Here is a 20,275-nt window from a genome sequence, read left to right as displayed (position 1 = left end):
TTTCTGATATATCTGCTTTCATTTGATTCATTGCTATTATTTACTTTCTAACATATTCCTTAAATTCCTTGTGCTTCTCATTGTTTAGAAAGTTTATAATGGGGCCTGGGGGCGTGGCCTAGCAGCTAACATCCTCGCCTTGAACACACTGGATCCCATATGAGCGCCGGTTCTAATCCTGGCAGTTCCACTTCCCATCCAGCTCCCTGCTTGTGGCCTGGGAAAGCAGTGGAGGATGGCCCAGAGCTTTGGGACCCTGCACCAGTGTGGGATACCCGGAAGAAGTTCCTGGTTCCCGGCTTTGGATCAGCACAGTACCACTGTTGTGGTCACTTGGGGAGTGAATCATTGGACGGAAGATCTTCCTCTCTGTCTCTCCTCCTCCTCTCTGTTTATCTGACTTTGTAATAAAAATAAATAAATCTTTAAAACAAAAAGAAATTTTGTAATGAGTTCTCTGAATTCTATGTTCCCATTTTTTAAAGGGCCTTCCTCAGTTAACTCTGAGGGTGGTCAAGGCTTTTCCTCCTTTGCTGGAGAGTCTTCAGTAACAATCATAGTGCCTCTGTGTCTTCTTTTACCTCTTGACATTGCAATTCTGGTTGGCAGATTCATCTCCTTAGTGCAGATTTCTAAGATGTATTACTTGGCTGCCACAAGAGTCAAGCCATGGCTGCCACTGGGGTCTGTACTGTTCACCAGCCACTGGTAGGGATTGCTGTTCACTGCAACACTGCTCCAGCATTGCTGCCACTTCCCTTTGTCCTGAGGGTCTCCAGGTACCCCATGTGAACTGCCTGACCCCCTCCCTCCCTTTTTTTCCCCTGTAATCTGTTTCTGTGGTTCTCTGTCAAACAACACTTATTTTTCTGTCAGCTGTTTAGGTGGTCAGGATGTTTGTTGGCTGCTGCCACCTTGTGGGTGACAGGTGCTTTCACTCTCCTGGGTACTCACCTTTCCTGCTGTGGGGCAGATATGGGGCTCCTATAGATTAGATAGTTCTGACAGTGGAGTGGCTATTCAGAGTGTTCTAGCTGGCGAGGGTCCCCCACCGCCTTGTGCTTTTGTGGCCTCTGCCTGCCAAACTGGTGCCTTGAGTGGGAGTGGTCCAGCTCCTGCCACACAGTGTGTAATCAGCAGCTAGCCTTTCTACGCTCCGAAGGCACTGTGTCTTCTCTCAATTGTGATGGGCAAGTGATAGCAGGCTTTGTGCTTTTGTTCTCAAACACCCACTGCTACCAGCCAGGCAGTTGACTTTGTTACAGCACCACACGTGTTTACTCCTGGGGTCTGCCCTCCCATCTCTGGGTTGCCAAGAGAAGCCTTAGTCTCTGAGAGAGAACTTTATTCCCTAGGAGCCTCAAGTCTCTGTTTTGGGTGATTAGGTCCAAGAGAGCTTTCAGGTGGGGATAGGCTCAGATTCCACCACATGAGCCTTTGAAAAGTGACTCACCAGTTCCTCTGTTTATTTTTTTTTCTTTGTCTGCGACAGTGTTTACTCTAGATGGTGCCTGCTTCCACCAGTTCAAGTTGCCATTTGGTGTGTTGGGAGTTTTGTTTTTGTTTTTGTTTTTGCAATTCTCGATGTCTGCTTGTCCCCTGCCTTGATCATGCCAGCTCCGGGGAGTTTCAGATGCCTTTTCCAGCAATTCTGCTCTTGCTGTTCTCTACGCTTCCAATTTTTGTCTGTATTTCTGCATGCACTTAGCAACGTCGGCTACCTTCCTAGACTCCGGTCATTAACTTTCAATTTTCAGGTATAATTTCATGAAATCAGCGACACAAATCACAGCATTTTTTATTCATTCTGTAATTAAATTTTGGAAGCTTTCTTATACTCATTTTTCTCTTTTTTTTCTCTGTGTGTGTTTATTTTTATGAACTTTCTTGACACAGATTTCCTGTTCCACCTGTGCTTCCTTGCTCCGTGTCTTCCTCCCATCAATTTCCCTCATATTTTTACAGTAGTACTGTCCTTCGGCAACAATTGCTAGTCAACATTCTGCTTTTTAATATAGACATCTGTATCTATTCTCCAGATAAGTTTATTGACTAAGTTCTCCTTTTGTTTGAGAGAGAGATAGAGTGACCTTGTATCTGCTGGTTGATTCTTCAGATAGCTACAACAGCCATGGCTGTGCCTGGCTGAGGAGCTACATGTGGGATTCCCACATCATTAACCACCAATCTAAAATGTCTGGAACACAGTTTATTGTGGCTGACTCCAGTGTAACAAATATAATGCTGCTTTATATAGGAGTCTGGATAAATATTATATGTATGTATATGTAAGATTATTTTAAGAGGTGTTGCTTTGAAATTTGAGTGTGTAATGTTAATTCTATATCAGAAATGCTTCCATATTAGTTTTCATGTTGTACTTGCAGTGATAATTATGGATATTTTATGGGAGGCTCCAGTTTTGGTACAGTTAAACACATAGAAGTCTATTCTTTATGACATGCCTTGAATGTATTATAAATTTTCACTTTTGCTAAGGTACCTGAGGGTCGAGGAAAACTGCCAGCTAGATCAAAAGGCTGATGTGTCACCTGTGGATGAAGATCGTAACTATAGAAGAAAAGAAATCTTGATCTATAGGTATTCAATGCCTTTTCTCTTGTGGATGAAGCATATCTAAAGCTCATTTCTAGAAAATAATGGTAAAGCATCTAGAAAGAAGTGGGGCACTTTTGTCAGTTCAAGTTTCTTTGTATTAAATCTAGTTTTTGCCTTGGATAGTTTTGTTACTTCTTTTTATATTAGGTAGGTTAACATTACTTTTTACCAAAAAATTTTTGGAATCATTTATTTACTTGAAATGCAGAATTAGAGTGTGAGAAAAAGGCGAAATGATAACAGAGAATAAGAGAGACAGTGAAGCTTCCATCTGCTGGTTCACTCTCTAAATGGCCGTAAGAGTCTTGGCTGAGCCAACATGAATTCTGGAGCCAGTACCTTTCACTTGTTCTCCTTCATGGGTACAAGGGTGCCAAGCATCAGGCTATCATCCTCCACATTCCCAGGAACATTGTCTGGGTGTTGGATTTTATGTGAAGCAGCTGGACTATAGAACAGTTGCCAATATGGGATTACTGTGATACAGGCAGTAGGTACAGCTCATGGTTCTGCTCCATTTTACTAGTATTTGTAAGGTGACCAGAACTTTATGGGGATTTCATTACTATCCTATGATTATGTTAAGATTATAGATATCTATATACGGGTAAATCTGTGAGCATCATTCATGTTAAAACAGACATACACTATACTGCACATAGTAGAAATCTTGAGCTTTGTTTTGGGCTAGCATAAATAATAGAATTAATGTTAGTATTTTTTAAATGGGCATAAAGACTTATAATTTTGATTACATATAAATATTGGAGTAATTATTTGTTCTTCATAGAAATAGAATCAATGATCTTGAAAAAGAACTTCAAAGAACATTTCGTTATTACCAGGAAGAGGTAAGTGTGTGCGTATGTGTGTGTACACGTGTTTACTTGTTCCTGTGAATTTATGTTGTATGGAAAGGGAAAAGTGATTCCTTTGCTAGTTTTACATCTTTCTTCAGGTGTTACATGCTGTTTTCAGACACTTCCATATTTCAGTGATTCAAAGAATATGAGATATGAAATTTTAAGAGTCATCATGTCTCCTGTTTCTTTGGAAAAGCAGAATTACATTGCAGACATAAAAATAGATTTTAAATCATTGGTAAGGTGTCATATTCAGCCAGGTCTGTTATCTGCTAATTGATAGTTCCTGTTGTGGCTGATTAGTGACCAGTGAGAATAAAGTAGATATTTATCATATAAATTTTAGCTGTGTTTAAGTGTACTTACACAATAGATGATGTATACATAGAAAGTTGCATAAAATTGTGTTTACTGACACAAAGTGTGCTTGGAGTGTTTCTTAACATGTGAGTTACTTCCTATGTTATCAATAGATGTGCTTTTTATTTAAGAAAATAACGTTTCAATGATATTGTTTTAGATTGCTTCTGTTCAGAAAGAAACCCACAGTAATTGGGTAAGTTTCATTGCCCTTTTTAATCTTTTCTTTAAATTGTGTATTTCATTCAGAGAGTTAACACTGGGGAGTTAAGTTTATGAAAGGTAGTGTGTAAAAGATTTGGCCAATTTTATTTGCATCAATAATGGAATTATGTTTATTGTGAGCTTTAAATTCTAAGTTGTATCATGATTGTTCCCACAGTCTTCTTTTAGCATTTTTCTTCTTCACAAATAGCCTAGAAGAGGATAAGAGGGTTAGAAGAATTTGGTGCATATGCTCATGTCTATGTATTTACATTTTGGGACATTGGATTGCCCCTTGTTATCTAGAGGAGCCAGAAAGGTCTCTGGACCATTTTACTCAATTGTCAAACAAATTGGATTGGAAAAAGAGCTAGCTAAAGCCCTTTCTAGTTCTAAAATTGAGGGTTCTATTAAGTGATTCTCAGTGTTGGTACAAATTAAGGAAAGGGTCATCTGGGGAACTAGTTGTCTGTGCTGCAGAGGAACTGCATGATGAGGAAGTGAAGTGGCTGTAAGTTTGAGCAGTTAGAAGGAAGAGCAGAGATGGAGCTGTTGACAGTAGCTGTCCACTGGGAGTGCCTGTCACAGGGAGGTGGAGACAGCATTCAGGGATGTTTGTCAAGTGCTTGACACTGACAAGCATGAAGTCAGTGTTAACTGGTGTTACCATTGCTATTATAGTGAAGACTTGTAGATGTTAGGCCAGTCTGAGAGGAGCATAGAATGAGAGAGTGGTATATTGAATGTCAGGTCCCTCCCCTTTCTGACATTCTGTTTGTTTTGGTTTCAAGAGTTCAAGTGAAGATTCATTAGTGAATTAGCTAGGATCATTATAGATTCAGTTTTCTTCACCATTTCTCACCACTTTCTAAATACTTATACATGTTAATTTTTAAAGATGAAGAAGCTTTTTTTTTAAATTCTTGTTATGCTAGGCAAAGTACTTGAAAGTATTTTGAATATATAGGTATGAAATCCATTTAATAATTGTAATTGGATTTTAGCATTACAGATTTTATAGATGAGAAAACAACCCAAGGACACATGATCATTTAGATTCTCGTCTTTTACGGTTTCTGTTAGTTTGCACTGAATATTTGTTTAGTACGTGTGACTTTGTGTTCAAATATATAGAAAGTGTGTTCCCTAATTGTGGCCTAGAAAAGCAGTGGAGGTTGTCCCAGTGCCTTGGGACTCTGCACCCACATAGAGGACTGTGAGGAAGCTCCTAGCTGCTAGCTTCAGATCAGCTCAGCTCTGGTCATTGTACCTCTTAGGAAGCAAAACCATGGATAGAAGATCTTTTGTTCTCTGTTCATTTCTGTCAATCTGCCTTTCCTAGAACATTAAATAAAACTTTGGAAGTATCTACACATTTGATGAAGCTTGCTTTGTTTCCTCTTTTTTACCTGTATAATTTCAACTGTTACTTTCTTCATTGACCACTTCTTTGTTCCATCCTTTTGGATTAACTTTATTTCCTTTAAACTTGCATAGTCTCTTTCATGTTCTGCGGTGAATACACTGTTCTTTACTGAGGTCATTTAAAATGTATTATTCACATACATAAAGTTAAGAAGTGTCATATATTTCACATGCATGATTTTTAAAATATGCTTTCTACATTATTCTTGTCCCCTCTCTCCTTCCTACTTTGTTATTTTTGTTTTAGTTTTTAAAATTATATGCTTTTCATTTTCTTTACAATCATACTCTTTACCTTTCCTTCATTAATTGAATAATTCAACCTATAATAATTAGAAAATTAATGTTCTTCAGAAATGACCACAGCCATAAATGATAGTGAAATAATGAAATATTTAATATATTTGTTGCACTATGTATGTTTTTATGCAAAATTAGGGAAAGAATAGATGTCTTTTGGCAACTGACATAACAAGTAAGCGTAATGGTCACCAATTCCATAATATTGTTGTGAAAGACAAAGTTTACTTTAATGTGTGAATACTGTTCCATTATACATGCGTGTGAAATGAGTATAAAGACTTGAGAAATAATTAGGTGGAGAAAGATAAGGAGAAAGAAGTGGAAAAAGAACGAGGCAGGGACAGAGAAATGGCTTGCAAAAGTGAAGTCATTATTTGGTTTAGTTCTCTGAAAGCTAATCTACTTGTGCAATTTTCTGAGACTACTGAAGCTCAGTTTGGAACTCAGTCCATGTCTTTCATGCAGGTGGCAAGGGATCCAGATGCTTAATCCATTGCTACTAGTTTCCAGTGTTTGCTTGTTCAAGAAGCCAGAACCAGGAGATGGGCCCATAAACTGAACCCAAGTTCTCTAAAGTGGGACATGGCTGTCTTTACTGGCAGCTTGCCTTCAATGCGTAACAACAGCCCTTACTGTGATTATTCTCTGTGTCTTTACCCTGAGAGAGTTTCAAGTTCCATTAGTGAGCGAATGTCACTGTTTCCTTAGCAGACCTCTTAGAAGGCTTTGTAGATGTGAGTGCTCAGTGTTTGATATAGTCATTGGCTGAAATTTGTCTTAACCTTTGAGAATAAGCTGTAGACTCAGAAGTAGGTGGGCAGTTCATGTGGCAGTAAAGATGCTGCTTAGGATACCTGGTCCTCAGTTGGGCTGCCTGGCTGTGTGCCAGATGAGGAGTCAACAGGTGTTTGGAAAAAGTCTTCCATTGCCATTCAGATAAAAGAATAAGAGAAGTCTTAACTATTGGCTGTGACTTTGTATTTATTTATTTTTGGCTAGTGTCTTGCCTATACAGTTTTCTGCCTTATAATTATCACGTAGATATGTTACAGTATTATACAAAACATTCAGAAACGATTTTGTTTCCACATTATTATTCGTTCAAAAACTGGGTGATTTTAATAACAGGATCATTGTGACATAGTTTTTCAGAAAAAATTATGACATTTTGTCTTGGAAAGGTTTTTATATGTAGTCTTTTTGGATGGAAAGTACTACAAATAATTTGAATATTTGATCTATTCTTTGGCTGAGTTGCTTTCAACAACTTGATGAATCATAAGTTAACAAATTTCATGTGTGTGCTTATATGCATAAAAATTTGAACTGTGTGATTTTCAGTTGTATATTACAAAAGTATGTATGAAGTGATTTTATCGACCTTTATATGATGAACTGGTGGGTTTTGATAGTTTGGTTAGTCAAATTTTCTAAGTAACTACTGCATCTAACCTCTGTATTCCTCAGAATACATTTAACATTTCCATGTTAATTTTTTCGTGGTTATTGAATATGGCTGAAAGTTACCATATTTTATAATTTGTTTTGCCAGTAACATACTGAATTTTATCTTTTGTGAAATAAATGGGTGAATATTTACACTATAGTGAGTTTTTTTCTAAAAATGATACCCTTGAGGCAAATAAGCAAAGCTGCCATTGATAATGACTCTAAGTCTCTATTTCCATTGCCATAGCTCATGGAATATTTCTTGATTAATCAAACATCCTTCATCTAACATGGGGAGCTTAACATTCATTTACAAGTGCACAATAGGCTTCATTTTTATGTTCACATTATTTTCTTACTCTAACTCATTTCCTTTTTCAATAAATCCCGAAAATTAAAATCTTTTATTTAGATAAGATTTTTAATAAAAGTGATATGTGCATTGACTATGATATTTGTGCACTCTCACTAAGATGCTGTTGCTCATTTTAATTAAATTTTGCATATATGTTTACCAATATTTTGTTATCTTTAAGTTGGCAGCTTGTATTGCTGAAAGAAGCCTGAATGATTTGAAGCAAGAAAATAAAAGGAAAATGTAAGTATATCAGTGATAACTCTTGAAAACTTTGGCTACTTTATTCTTTTTTATGAAGTAGTTAATTATTTTCTAAGGATAAATAGGAAAGGATACGGTGAATCTTGCATAATTCATTTTGAAGCATCTACTCATTTTGTGGCTGTTGTTTAAGTTCTTGGGTCACTGGAATATTATTTGAAAGAACACAGCTTTCCTACAAAATTTTAAAGTTTTCCATCTTTGATATTGATATGAACGAAGTTAGGTAGCTCGTTCATTGTCACTATTTTGAAAGCACATCAAAAATGTCCAAACCAAGTGGAAAAGGCAATTAAAATTTGTGCATTTTGAAAGTAAAATTTCTAAGATATTTCTATTATTGTCTAAGTGATATCAAGAAAATGAAAAATCACAAATAACAAAAAATATGTTGATAACTCCAATAAATAGAATGAAATAAAGCTTGGAAATTCTAGTCCTATATTGCACATTCAGTTTTTGAAATTACTGGACATTCTCAGTTTCTGATTGAATTTGTTCATTCATCTCTTGGGATATTATTTGATCCTAAAATATTGGGGGGGGGAATTGTTGAACTAATATTTATTCTTTTAAGGTAGTGTTATTTCTATTATGTGAATATTCAGTATATTTTTGCTTTAAATATAATGATACTGTGAGGCCAGGGCAGGGAAATAAGGAGGACATGCATGACTGCATTATTCCTTACATGCATCTCTGATTACACACACACACACACAGACACACAGACACACACACATCATTGATTCAACTTTCCTGGGCAGATTGCTCCTGCTGTTGTCGCGTTTTTGATGCCAAGTACAGCAGCCTCCTCAATCCTTGTCCCACAGGAAAGAAGAATATTCATTCAGACACAGTTTAGTTGTTTGTTTTTTTTTTTATTGATTGCATTGCATTATGTGGCACAGATTTATAGGCACTGGGATTCTCCCTGCACAATTCAGTTTTAAAGCAAGATTTATTAGAAAAGTTGAGAAAGGAGACTCCCGTCCTAGTGACGGGAGGGGGCTCTGAGATAGAAAGGACCCTTACCCCCCTGCCACAGTGGCAGGAGAAGTGGAGAAAAAAGAGACCCTAGTCCCCTGCCATAGTGGTAGGAGGAAAAATGGAAAAAGAGACCCATATCAGTGGTGGCAAAAGCATCTTTTAAAGGTTTACTTCAAAGGGGCTCTCCAAGGAAAAAAGGAAGTTCCTGGTCCCCCTGGTATCTGGCTTTGGGGCAAAGGCCAGACAGGTGTCACACATTGGCAGCTCTCATTGATCTTCAATCACAGCCCCACATCCTTTTTCCAAGTACACAGAAAGGCACGTGATGTGACAATGGTGGGAGTCTGATCCATGCAATCCACCCTTTTTCTGCACCTGACTGATTGGGCTCTGCCACTACATTCTGCTCATGGTAAAATCAAGCATATCAGCAGCATGGGCAGTGCTATACATGGATTCAACTCCTGAACTTGAGGTGAACTCCCCTTCCCACAAGGCTGTTGGTGAATCTCTGATTGCTGAACACTAACTGCCACCGGGGTACCTGGTCACTGCACCACTGCTCCACTGTCTTTCCTCTGCTTTCCCATGTCCACAAGTCTGCAGTGTGTTTCTACTATTGGTCTGGCCTCTCCTATTTCCTGGGATCCAAGCCTCTATGCCTCACCCTGGTTAATGATTCTCCATCTCCTTAATGTATCCCTTAATCCATTCCTCAATCTTGTTTCCCCACTACATACTTTTGAATGTATCATTGGAACAGAGTGCAAAAGCATATTGTAAGTTATTGAATTTAATCCTGGTGTTATGCAATCTCAAGGAGGAAATGGTGCTTTTTGTTGTTTTAAAAAGGTGATCCTGACTGTGTGTGTTCTTTCAGTGTGATTTCACACACACAATAAATATATATATAAATAAATAAATATTGGATTGTTGTGAATTGATACTAATACTAATGTGTCATTCTTGCCCATAAACTGCTTCCTAATGGGATTCAAGGGATGTTGCTGCTAGTAATTCTTTAGTGTGCAAATACAATCAATAGGTAAAATGTTAATTTTAAATTCTTGAAAACATATAGTACATTTTAGCTTCATTGATTTTCTGTTTGCTGGCTAGCTATTTCTCATTACCAATTTGGTGCTTTAGTAACACATTTCCAAATTTAATATTGGAGAAAGTGAAATGGAAGAACGTAATAGTCAGGTGTGCTGCTTTAAATATTTGCAGTAAGAAACAATCATGTATTGATCATATCATCAGGGTTTCTTTTGCATTGGTACTTTGGTAGGCCCTTTCAAAACCAAGGAGAGCGTACCCAGGCCTCATCTCTAGAGGGCAGGTGTCAAAGGATTAGTGATTGTCTGCACCTTATGCAGTCTTTGAAAACATTCTCCTCTCCCATGTCCATGGTCATTATAGTTTCATGTACTTCCAAATGTGGTGGCTTTATTTCCCTTAATGCTTGCACAACACCTGATATAGTGAAATGCTTCCTAAGTGGCATTTAATATAGTATGTGGAACATAAAACATTTGCTGAGCCCCTGAGTTCCATGGTTAATTCACTAAAGGTCATAAAGGTCCAGAGTCATCTGTTTGGGATTTCAAATATTACGTCAATCAAGATGGATAGTGTAGTATCAAAGAACCACTATCCGTGAGCCTTGCAACTGGATCAAATCACAGTCACATATTGCATACTGTTGTTTGGGTCAGACAGTATATGTGATGGTGGTCCCAAACATTTGTATTACCTGGTGACATGATTAGTATACTAGTTTAAGTATATTTTCAGAATTTGTCCTTGTTTTTCAGTGACACAAGGCTTGACTTCATTTCTCTGTTTCATTTACATTTTTACTCAACAGGAATTTTAGAACCCTCTGTATCCCTGTTCAGTCCTTAAGATGAGGCTTTAAGATGTTTTCTGGTACAGTCTAAGGGCTCCATAAGTACTTATCACTACACGTAGTATGCACACTAATAGAAATAGGCAGCACTGATTATACTACTAGCAATATTTACTTTGGATGTAATATAAATTTGTTTCTTTCTGGTCTGACCTGGAAGCCTTGTCAAGATTTTAAAAACTGATTTGAAAATGATTTATTCATTTACTTATTTGAAAATCAGCATTAGAGAGAGAGAGGAAGAGAGAGGGGGACCTTGCATCTGCTGGTTGATTCTTCAGATAGCTACAACAGCCAGGGCTGTGCCTGGCTGAGGAACTGCATGTGGGATTCCCACATCATTAACCACCAATCTAAAATGTCTGGAACACAGTTTATTGTGGCTGACTCCAGTGTAACAGATATAATGCTGCTTTATATAGGAGTCTGGATAAATATTATATGTACATGTAATTTCATTTTTTTACCTTTTAAATCTTATTCCTGTGCCAAATTTGTACACAAAACTCTGGAGAGTTTCATAATGGCAAGATTATTTTAAGAGGTGTTGCTTTGAAATTTGAGTGTGTAATGTTAATTCTATATCAGAAATGCTTCCATATTAGTTTTCATGTTGTGTTTGCAGTGATAATTATGGATATTTTTATGGGAGGCTCCAGTTTTGGTACAGTTAAAAACATAGAAGTCTATTCTTTATGACATGCCTTGAATATATTATAAATTTTCACTTTTGCTAAGGTACCTGAGGGTCGAGGAAAACTGCCAGCTAGATCAAAAGGCTGATGTATCACCTGTGGATGAAGATCGTAACTATAGAAGAAAAGAAATCTTGATCTATAGGTATTCAATGGCTTTTGTGTTGTGGCTATAACATGTCTAAAACTCATTTTGATTTTTAAAGGAATGCCTAAATGATCTCAATATTAACATTAGTGAAAGAAAAAATAAATCAGATCTCTCATTTAGTTCTTACAGTGTGCTTGTATGAATTCAATTTTATCAGGAAATCCTCTTGGTGTTTTAATTAGTATTTTAAAATAGTATATTCCCATAATTATGTATTAATAGTAGAATAATTACTTTTTCTTCATAGAAAGAGAGTTGAAGATCTTGAACAAGAATTAGATAGAACCATTCGTAATTCTCAAAGATTGGTATGTATGTGTGTGTGTGCGTTCATTCATTCATATGGTTTTTTATATCAGTGTGTTTATATGGATTGAAAAAGAAATGGAATACATTGATCAGTTGTATGCCTTTCTTTTCTGTTTAGAGATGTTTTCACATTTCCAGGGATTCAAATAATGTGAGATAAAAAAATCTTAGAGTTATATCTTCTTGGGAAATGAAACACATTGCACTCAACAAAAGAAAGATTTTAAAACATCAGTGGGGTCTCATAATAAAGCAGGGTAGTTGTCTGTGAAAAAGATATCTGTTATTGTGGACAATTATTCCACAAGAGCATACATAAAGTAGAAGTTTACCATTTAAAATCATTAATTACCTTTAAATGTATAGCAGAATAAATAATATATCCATCGAGTTTTACATTAGAGGTGTTCATGACTTCGCAGTTGCTTGAAGTATTTTAGTTATTTCCAATGTTTATGATAAATCTTCTTATATTATAAAAAACATTTAATTTGTTTTGTTTTTTAGATACTTTCTTATGAGAAAGAAGCACATATCAATTGGGTAAGTTTCAGACTGCCATAAATATTTTGTCTGTGTTTAATTAAATTTTGCTTTTCTGTCAAGAACCTGGGCATGGAAATTGGTGAAAAAAGAGCTATGTTAAAAAAAAAAAGGTAGTAAAATTATGTTGCTCTGATAAATAATACATTGTTACATTATGGTTATTCATTCAGTCTATTTTCAGCACAATGCTACTTCAGAAAGAACTTGTATTCTCCTAGGGGGTTAGAGGAACTTGGTTACATATGCTCATGTTTATGCATTTACATTTTGGGACATTGGATTGCCCCTTGTTATCTAGAAGGGCCAGAAAGGTCTCTGGACCATTTTATTAATTTGTAAAACAATGGGATTGGAAAAGGAGCTAACTAAAGCCCTTTCTAGTTCTAAAATTGAGGGTTCTATTAAGTGATTCTCAGTGTTGGTACAAATTAAGGAAAGGGTCATCTGGGGAACTAGTTGTCTGTGCTGCAGAGGAACTGCATGATGAGGAAGTGAAGTGGCTGTAAACTTGGAGCAGTTAGAAGGAAGAGCAGAGATGGAGCTGTTGACAGTAGCTGTCCACTGGGAGTGCCTGTCACAGGGTGGTGGAGGCATCATGCCCTTTAGTTAAATGTGTTGCATCTGAAATCAGCCTGTCTTGGTTGTATGCTCTCTTTATGACAATCCCCTGTTTTTCTTACCTATGAAGTAGAGATACTAATAGTACTCATTTCTTGGTTTATTGTGACGATTAAGTAATATATGGATGTTTGTCAAGTGCTCGGCATGATTAGGCATACGTAGAGTCTGGTGTTACCATTGTTGTTACTGTGAAGATCTGTAGATGTTAGGCATCTCTGAGTGGAGCATAGCATGAGAGTGGTATCTATTTGTTTACGTTGTCCTGACCCAGTTACACCAGTTGTTAGATTTTGGAGATAAAGCAGAGGTCTTGAGCTCATTTCTTAATGTCCTCACATAAATAGCTATAATAACCAATGTTCAGATGATGCAGAAAGGTGCCATAAAGTCATCCTCAATATCACTTTCATTGGATAGACTTTTTTAGCACTCTTAGACATATATACACACATATACCAACACATGTGCATACACACATATATACATGCACACACACTTTTTGAAAACTTTGTAATGTTTATATACCAAATTGACAGGTGGAGGGAGGGAGAGAGACAATTAACCTTCCATCTGATGGTACCCTTTTCTAAGGATTTATTTATTTTTATTTATTGAATGAGCTCATCTTAATCAATTGTGGACAGTTGGGGATTGAATGAGTGGGCAGAAGTGGATCATTTTAAAATGTTTTCAAAAATTTAGCCTTCTACATAGTTAACATATTTCATATTTTTCAAATATATGATTTTAAGAACATAATAAAGTTGCCCTTTACCTTCTTTCCTACATTGTTCACCCTTTCTTATTTTTCTTTCAACTTTTTCTTCATTTTCTTTGAAAGGGCAAAATTTTCCTATCCTTAAATAAATAATGGAATATATATTAAGTAGAAAAATTACTGTTCATGAGGAGTTTAGACAGAGACAATAAATATTTGTTCACAAATGTATTATTACTTCTGTTATTATGTCTGTTTGTGGGATATTGCCTCTGGATCTCTGCCTGCTAAGCGCATGCTGGAGGCCATAGGCACGTGGCACACCATGTTCTTGGCTGAGACCCCAAGCTCTCCTGTTCACTGGACGTGCAGCAAGAATGATGAGCTGCATCCCAGTCTCTCTTCTCTGCCCCTTTAATGAACTGTGCTAGGACTTCCTTTATAAACAACTCTAGGAAGTCAAATGTTACATTCATCCTGCTTTTCAGCAGGTAAGGAGTTTGCCCTGAGACACAGCCAGCTTTTTGTGCTTCCTGACCTTCAACTTTATTGGAGGGTTCAAAGAGACAGACATATCTAGCAGCGTGTCACAGTATCGTGGTTGGGTGGAAGTACTGTCAGGACCACCTTTCTGCCTGCCCCTTTTCCTACCCTTTGTTAAGCGTGTGACTTCTTTCAAATAAACCGACATCCCCTAATATCAGTTTGTCTCCATTGTTTCTGCTGCCGAGGATCACTGTGACTTCACCCTTCAGTGATCTCAGGGCCTACTGAACAGAAGACCCCCGAGATTAGTTACCCCATGAAGTGATGACATGGCTTTTGGAAACTGATTGTTAAACCTGAATGTTCTCCATTTGCATGCATTTTGTTGTGAAAGATGTTTAAGACTTTTTTGCCTGAGTAGTATTCATGTGTGTGTGTGTGTGTGTGTGTGTGTGTGTGTGTGAGAGAGAGAGAGAGAGAGAGAGAGAAAGAAAATGTTTTAAAGTTATTTGAGGGCCCAGGGATATAACCATTGAGTCAATCCGCATCTTGCATGAACCACGATTCCATAACGGTGATGGCTAATGACCTGCTTCTTATACTCCTTATCTAGCTCCCTGCTTGTGGCCAGGGATAACAAGGGAATAAGTCCAAAACCCTTAGAATTATACACCCATGTGGGAGAGCTGAAGGAGACTCCTGACTCCTGACTTTGGATGAGCTCAGCTTAGGCAAGTGTGGACAGTTGGGGAAGAACTTTCTCTCTTCTGTCCACTCATTCACTCCTTCCAATAAAGATAAATGAATCTTGGGCCTGGCGCTGTGGCCTAGTGGCTAAAGTCCTCGCCTTGAACGTGCCAGGATGCCATATGTGCGCCGGTCCTAATCCCTCCAGCTCTACTTTCCATCTAGCTCACTGCTTGTGGCCTGGGAAGGAAGTCTAGAATGGGCCAAAGCCTTGCCTTCCTGCACGCACATGGGAGACCTGGAGGAAGTTCCTGGCTCCTGGCTTCAGACTGGCACAGCACCGGCCATTGTGGTCTCTCAGGAAGTGAATCATTGGATGGAAGATCTTCCTCTCTGTCTCTCTTCCTCTCTGTATATCTGACTTTTCAATAAAAATAAATAAATCTTTTTTTAAAAGATAAATGAATCTTAAAAATGTTGTTTGAGTAAGAATTGCCAGGGAGAGAAGAAAAAGGAGAAAGAGACAAACAGCCCTGCGCATAACTGCTTTTGCATTAGAACCTACAGTGATTGTGGCTGGGCTGTGGCTGAAGCTGAAAGTTGGAATTCAGTCCACATCTCTCATGTAGATGGCTGGGGATCCAAATGATTAATCCATTACCACTGCTTCAGAGTGCATGATCAGGAATCCAGAACAAGGAGATGGAGCCATGAATTGAACCCAAGTTCTCTAAAGTGGGACATGGCTGTCTTTACTGACAGCTTGCCTTCAACGCCCAACAACAGCCCTTACTGTGATCATCCTTTGTGTCTTTACCCTGAGAGAGTTTCAAGTTCCATTAGTGAGTGAATGTCACTGTTTCCTTAGCAGACCTCTTAGAAGGCTTTGTAGATGTGAGTGCTCAGTGTTTGAACACAGTGTTTTGGAGTATAACATAGTCATTGGCTGAAATTTGTCTTAACCTTTGAGAATAAGCTGTAGACTCAGAAGTAGGTGGGCAGTTCATGTGGCAGTAAAGATGCTGCTTAGGATACCTGGTCCTCAGTTGGGCTGCCTGATTTAAGTCCAGGCTCCTCTGCTTCTTATCCAGCTTCCTGGAGCAACTGATGGTTGAAGAACTTGGTCCCTGACACCCATGTGGGAGACCCAGATTGAATCCTGGGTTCTTCTTTAGTCTGGCCTGTCTCTGGCTGTGTGGCTGATGAGGAGTGAATAAATTTATGGAAAAAAATCTCTGACTCCTTGTCTTTCATAATAAAATAAATAATCTCAAGAATTTGCCATTAGTTTGTATAGAATTATTTTTCATATATATCCTTAATATTACTAGCTTATTACCTGTTATTCAATTTTGTCTTCTATTTAACAAGCAAATGTGTTAAAATACAGTAAAGCATTTTGAAACAATGTGTTTCCACATTGTTAATAGTTTAATAAATTATGTATTTTCTTAATATGTTTTGGTATAGTTTTTTAGTAAAAATTGATGACATCATTACATACTGGAAAAGTTTTTACACATGCATTATTTTTTGAAAGCAAGGCCTACAAATAAGTAAGGTATCATTTTTGTAAATATTTATGTGACCTATTCTTTGGCCATTGCTCTTTTTAGCATGTACTTAAATTTTGATAAATATCAGTTTAGTATTATATTTTGATATTATATTTCTTTTAATTTGTGAAAAGCTGCATACTATGTTATTCTTTTTCTAATGTTGTTCTTTTAACTTGTAGAAAATTATAGTCCAAGTTATATTACCTACGTTTATATGAAAAGCTAGTAAAATTTTTTTTGGACATTGCTACCTTCCACAAAAATGCATGTAATCTGAGTTTCCTAAGAATAACATACTTTGAGTTTTAGCCTTTTATCAATACAAATGTAATGTGATGTACAGAATTCTGTTAGCATCATTGAAGTCCAACAGACATTGATCATATCAGCTATATAAAAAGGTGTGTTCTTTACCAGCAAGCTGTGAAAGTGTTTTAGACCTTTATGATTTCACTGAATTGCAGTTTGTTTTCTCTAGAAATGATTGCCTTGAGGTAACTGACCAAACTTTCCAAGCTCTAGGACTCTATGTCTTTTTTCTTTGCTTGGAGCTTGCATCCTTTTATATAGCCCTTAGCTTATTACTTGGCCAAACTATTCTTGATCTTACATAGAGAGCACCATTTCTTGGCAGGTATTTGCTTACCTGAAACTCATTTATTTTTTCAATGATTTCTTAAATTCAATGTGTTTTACTTAGAATTATATGTGCATTGGCTGAGATATTTCTGCTGTCACTGTGATATTTCTGCTTATTTTCATTTAAATTTGCATAGATGTTTTAATAATATTTTGTTGTTTTTAAGTGGGATGCTTATACTGCTGACAGAAACCTGAATGACTTAAAGAAAGAAATGACTTCTGATATGCCAATGTGAGTATTTTAGTATTAACATTTTAAAAGTTTATTGTATTGTTATTTTACTAATTAGATAATTCTGTCATAAGGACATGTAGCAAGTTTTCCAGTGAACCTGGCATATTTCATTGTGAAGTATCTACTAGTGTTTTTCCAGCTGAAATGCTTAGTTCCGTGACATATTACTTGGAAGAAACTTTGTGATATATCTGTATCAAATTTTGTTTTTCACATTTTCATATTGATGTGGTCCTGAATCAGCAGCTTGTGTCGGGTTACTGATGTGGAAACCACATTTTTCCCCACTGACGTGATTAGATCTGTTCACTTGTCAGTCAGGTGACTCCCTTGTAGAGATGCCTCTCTGCACATGGAAGCTGAAGTTGCACATACCACTCTCCTCCAAGCCCCCACTGGAGCCCATGTGGCAGAGAAACTCACACTGTCTTGCTGGAGATGCAGCACAGACATGTATAGAAAAAAATTAGGTTTTCAAGCAAGAGTTGCTGGAGTCAGAAGGATGAAATATAAAGGATGAAGCTCTGACACAGTTATGCTCCAAATATCAACATCTTTTGATAAATATGTGAAGAGCAGTCATATTATCTCAAGTCCTCATTTTCTGCATAAATTGACATTGTTTTGCAATATTAAGCTGGATGAGAGAATAAACATGCAATGTACAATAGAAGGGGGGAAATAAGTGTACCGTGAGAATGGTCTTTGTCTTCCCAGAATTGATTTCTTACCATAGTGTGCTGAGTATTCAGCATTCTTGCTTGTTTTTCTACTCTCAGCTCTGATGATCAAGAACTAAGAAGATTGTTTTAAAAGTTACATTTGTAATATAAAATGTTTAAGTAATAAAGTAGTAGGAAGATTTTGCAGAATTGCTGATTTAAAAGATAAATTACCATTGTGATCAAATTACAATGAAAAGCTTACATTTCCCAGACCCATAAAGTTTGTGTTTTAATCCTGGCACTTGTCATTTTTTATACTTCATTTAAACCTTGCTCAGTTGCAAAATGATGGAGTGGGATCGGTTGACTTTGATAAGCTCTTCATTTCAGTCATTTGGCTCTGTGTCACAGTATTCATGGTAGTCTCATTTTGAAGTGGAGAAAAAGCAATTCCAAGCTTCAGTAGAACACACTATTCTTAAGCAACAAATATTGGTATTCCCAGGATAAATACTGGGAGATATGAAAGAGTGTTTTGATCAGAATCATCCTAGAAGATCTGCTTCTACAACGATATTGAGTTAGTTAGAGTAGCTACTTTATGGCAGTGGTAATTTTCTTGAAGTGTGGGTGGTTTCTCTTGGAAAAGTAACTGAGAGCTGCTTTTTCTATTTGTAGTTTATCTGACGGTGAGTTGGAAACGTTACAAAAAGATTCTTACGTGCTTGAAATTCCAGGTAAACCCTTTGACAGAGGTACACTATTTTTCTCAACCCCTGTTACAAAATACATGTTAGATCTTTATATATTCTGATTGTCAATTTATGTTACTAGAAATAAAAGTGGTTATTTAGAAATATTTTAGATTCTGGAACTATGAAAGATCTGTTCTAAGCTCTTCTTAGAACTACAAGGTTTGAGGTTTTATTTCAATCACACTAACGGAAAGTATTTCTGCCTTCCTTTCTCAGTGGGGCTTTGGAAGATGATAAATGTTCAGTGCTTTGACCTTTAAAAGCCAAATGCTTGACATGTTAGGTATTACTAGTTTTTGGATATGAATTAAGGAGTGCTTAAATGGAAAAGCATCCGATTGTTTATATATGAGATGCATATTAAATTTTCATGCATATTGAATTAGATGCTTGAATTTTCATAAAGTATTTATCCTAATAATGAGAATTAAAATAGTTGGCTTTTAACTATTTAAAAGGTAGAAAAGCTTAATCTGAGTATGGCTGCAATAATTAAAGCAAGAGAGGACTATTATAAGATATATTTTATGTTACTATTGTAAGATGTATTTTATGTCTCTATCCATTCATTGTTGAGTTAGCATATTTAATTATCTCAGACTATTTTAGTAAGTAATTAAAATATGGGACTTAACTCAATTTCTGCAGCATTGAAAATAAATTTATAATTATATAGAATCACATTTTAATAACCTTAACAAGTTACAAAATTCACTTTGGGGAGACAAGCTTCATTAAAATTGGTCTTTTTCTATATTTTAAAAATATCAGATTATTACAAATTTGAAGTAGCAACAAGATTGGAAAGGGGAAAAACTGCATTGAATAAATTTTTATCTGAATCTAATGAAAAAGTCCTGGGGGGGGATAAATAATGTTTCAATCTGTTGTAAATGACTTATATCAGTCACACTTCATGAAATATTGCATGTTTAAGAATTGTTATTTTTGTGGTGTTTAAGTTTGATTTTTATCATTGAATTTTAGCTTTGAAAGGATAACCATTATTTCAGAGTAGTTTGCAAAATGGTAGACCTTTTGGTTGTTTACAGAAATATTGCTTAATTAGTATGTATAAATTGACTATTCACTGATGAATCAAAAGTAGTTTCTGTTGCCTTAGAGTATATTTTGTGTTTTCTATTTTACATATCAGAAGCACTTCATAAATGGCCCGGCTGTGCTTCCATGTTGCAACCTACATATGCCAAAACATACAAAAGCATGCTGCCATTAAAAACTAAACAAAATCAAATTGCTTGTCCCCTAAAACTTCCTACCACTCTGAACTATATCCAGCATATTTTTGCTTAACCTCTAGTTAACTTCAGTATAATAATTATTTTATTGAACAAAGTTTGATTCAATTCTGTCTGGTAGTAACACAAAGTTAGTTAATGGTCAGAACATACATTAACCTTTAACATGGCAATAGCATAACTCAATGGTAATTGTGGAAATG

The 20,275-nt window shown here is 36.5% G+C and overlaps 1 protein-coding gene across 1 annotated transcript; it reads left to right on the top strand.

The window, feature by feature from the left end:
• The first annotated feature begins 669 nt into the window (after positions 1–669).
• Positions 670–19,814, top strand: LOC121166780 (melanoma inhibitory activity protein 2-like). The gene is made up of 11 exons (XM_040996062.1): positions 670–779; positions 2,500–2,601; positions 3,410–3,470; positions 4,003–4,038; positions 7,760–7,821; positions 11,483–11,584; positions 11,838–11,898; positions 12,407–12,442; positions 17,323–17,390; positions 18,737–18,795; positions 19,801–19,814. The coding sequence occupies exons 1-11, from the start codon at positions 670–672 to the stop codon at positions 19,812–19,814; spliced, it is 711 nt and encodes a 236-aa protein (XP_040851996.1).
• The last annotated feature ends 461 nt before the right edge of the window (positions 19,815–20,275 follow it).

The sequence above is a fragment of the Ochotona curzoniae genome, unplaced genomic scaffold (assembly GCF_017591425.1).
Source record: "Ochotona curzoniae isolate NIBS_2020 unplaced genomic scaffold, NIBS_Ocur_1.0 patch227, whole genome shotgun sequence".
In the NCBI taxonomy this organism is placed as follows: Eukaryota; Metazoa; Chordata; class Mammalia; order Lagomorpha; family Ochotonidae; genus Ochotona; species Ochotona curzoniae.
Note: the sequence above shows the minus strand (reverse complement) of the source record. Positions and strands in the feature narration are given on the sequence as shown.

Excerpts from the sequence above, each read along its gene's own strand:
- LOC121166780 (XM_040996062.1), top strand. The coding sequence starts at position 670 with ATGGCTGCCACTGGGGTCTGTACTGTTCACCAGCCACTGGTAGGGATT. Across the intron at positions 7,822-11,482 it reads CAAGAAAATAAAAGGAAAAT|GTACCTGAGGGTCGAGGAAA; the intron begins GTAAGTATATCA and ends ACTTTTGCTAAG. Across the intron at positions 11,585-11,837 it reads AAAGAAATCTTGATCTATAG|AAAGAGAGTTGAAGATCTTG; the intron begins GTATTCAATGGC and ends TTTTCTTCATAG.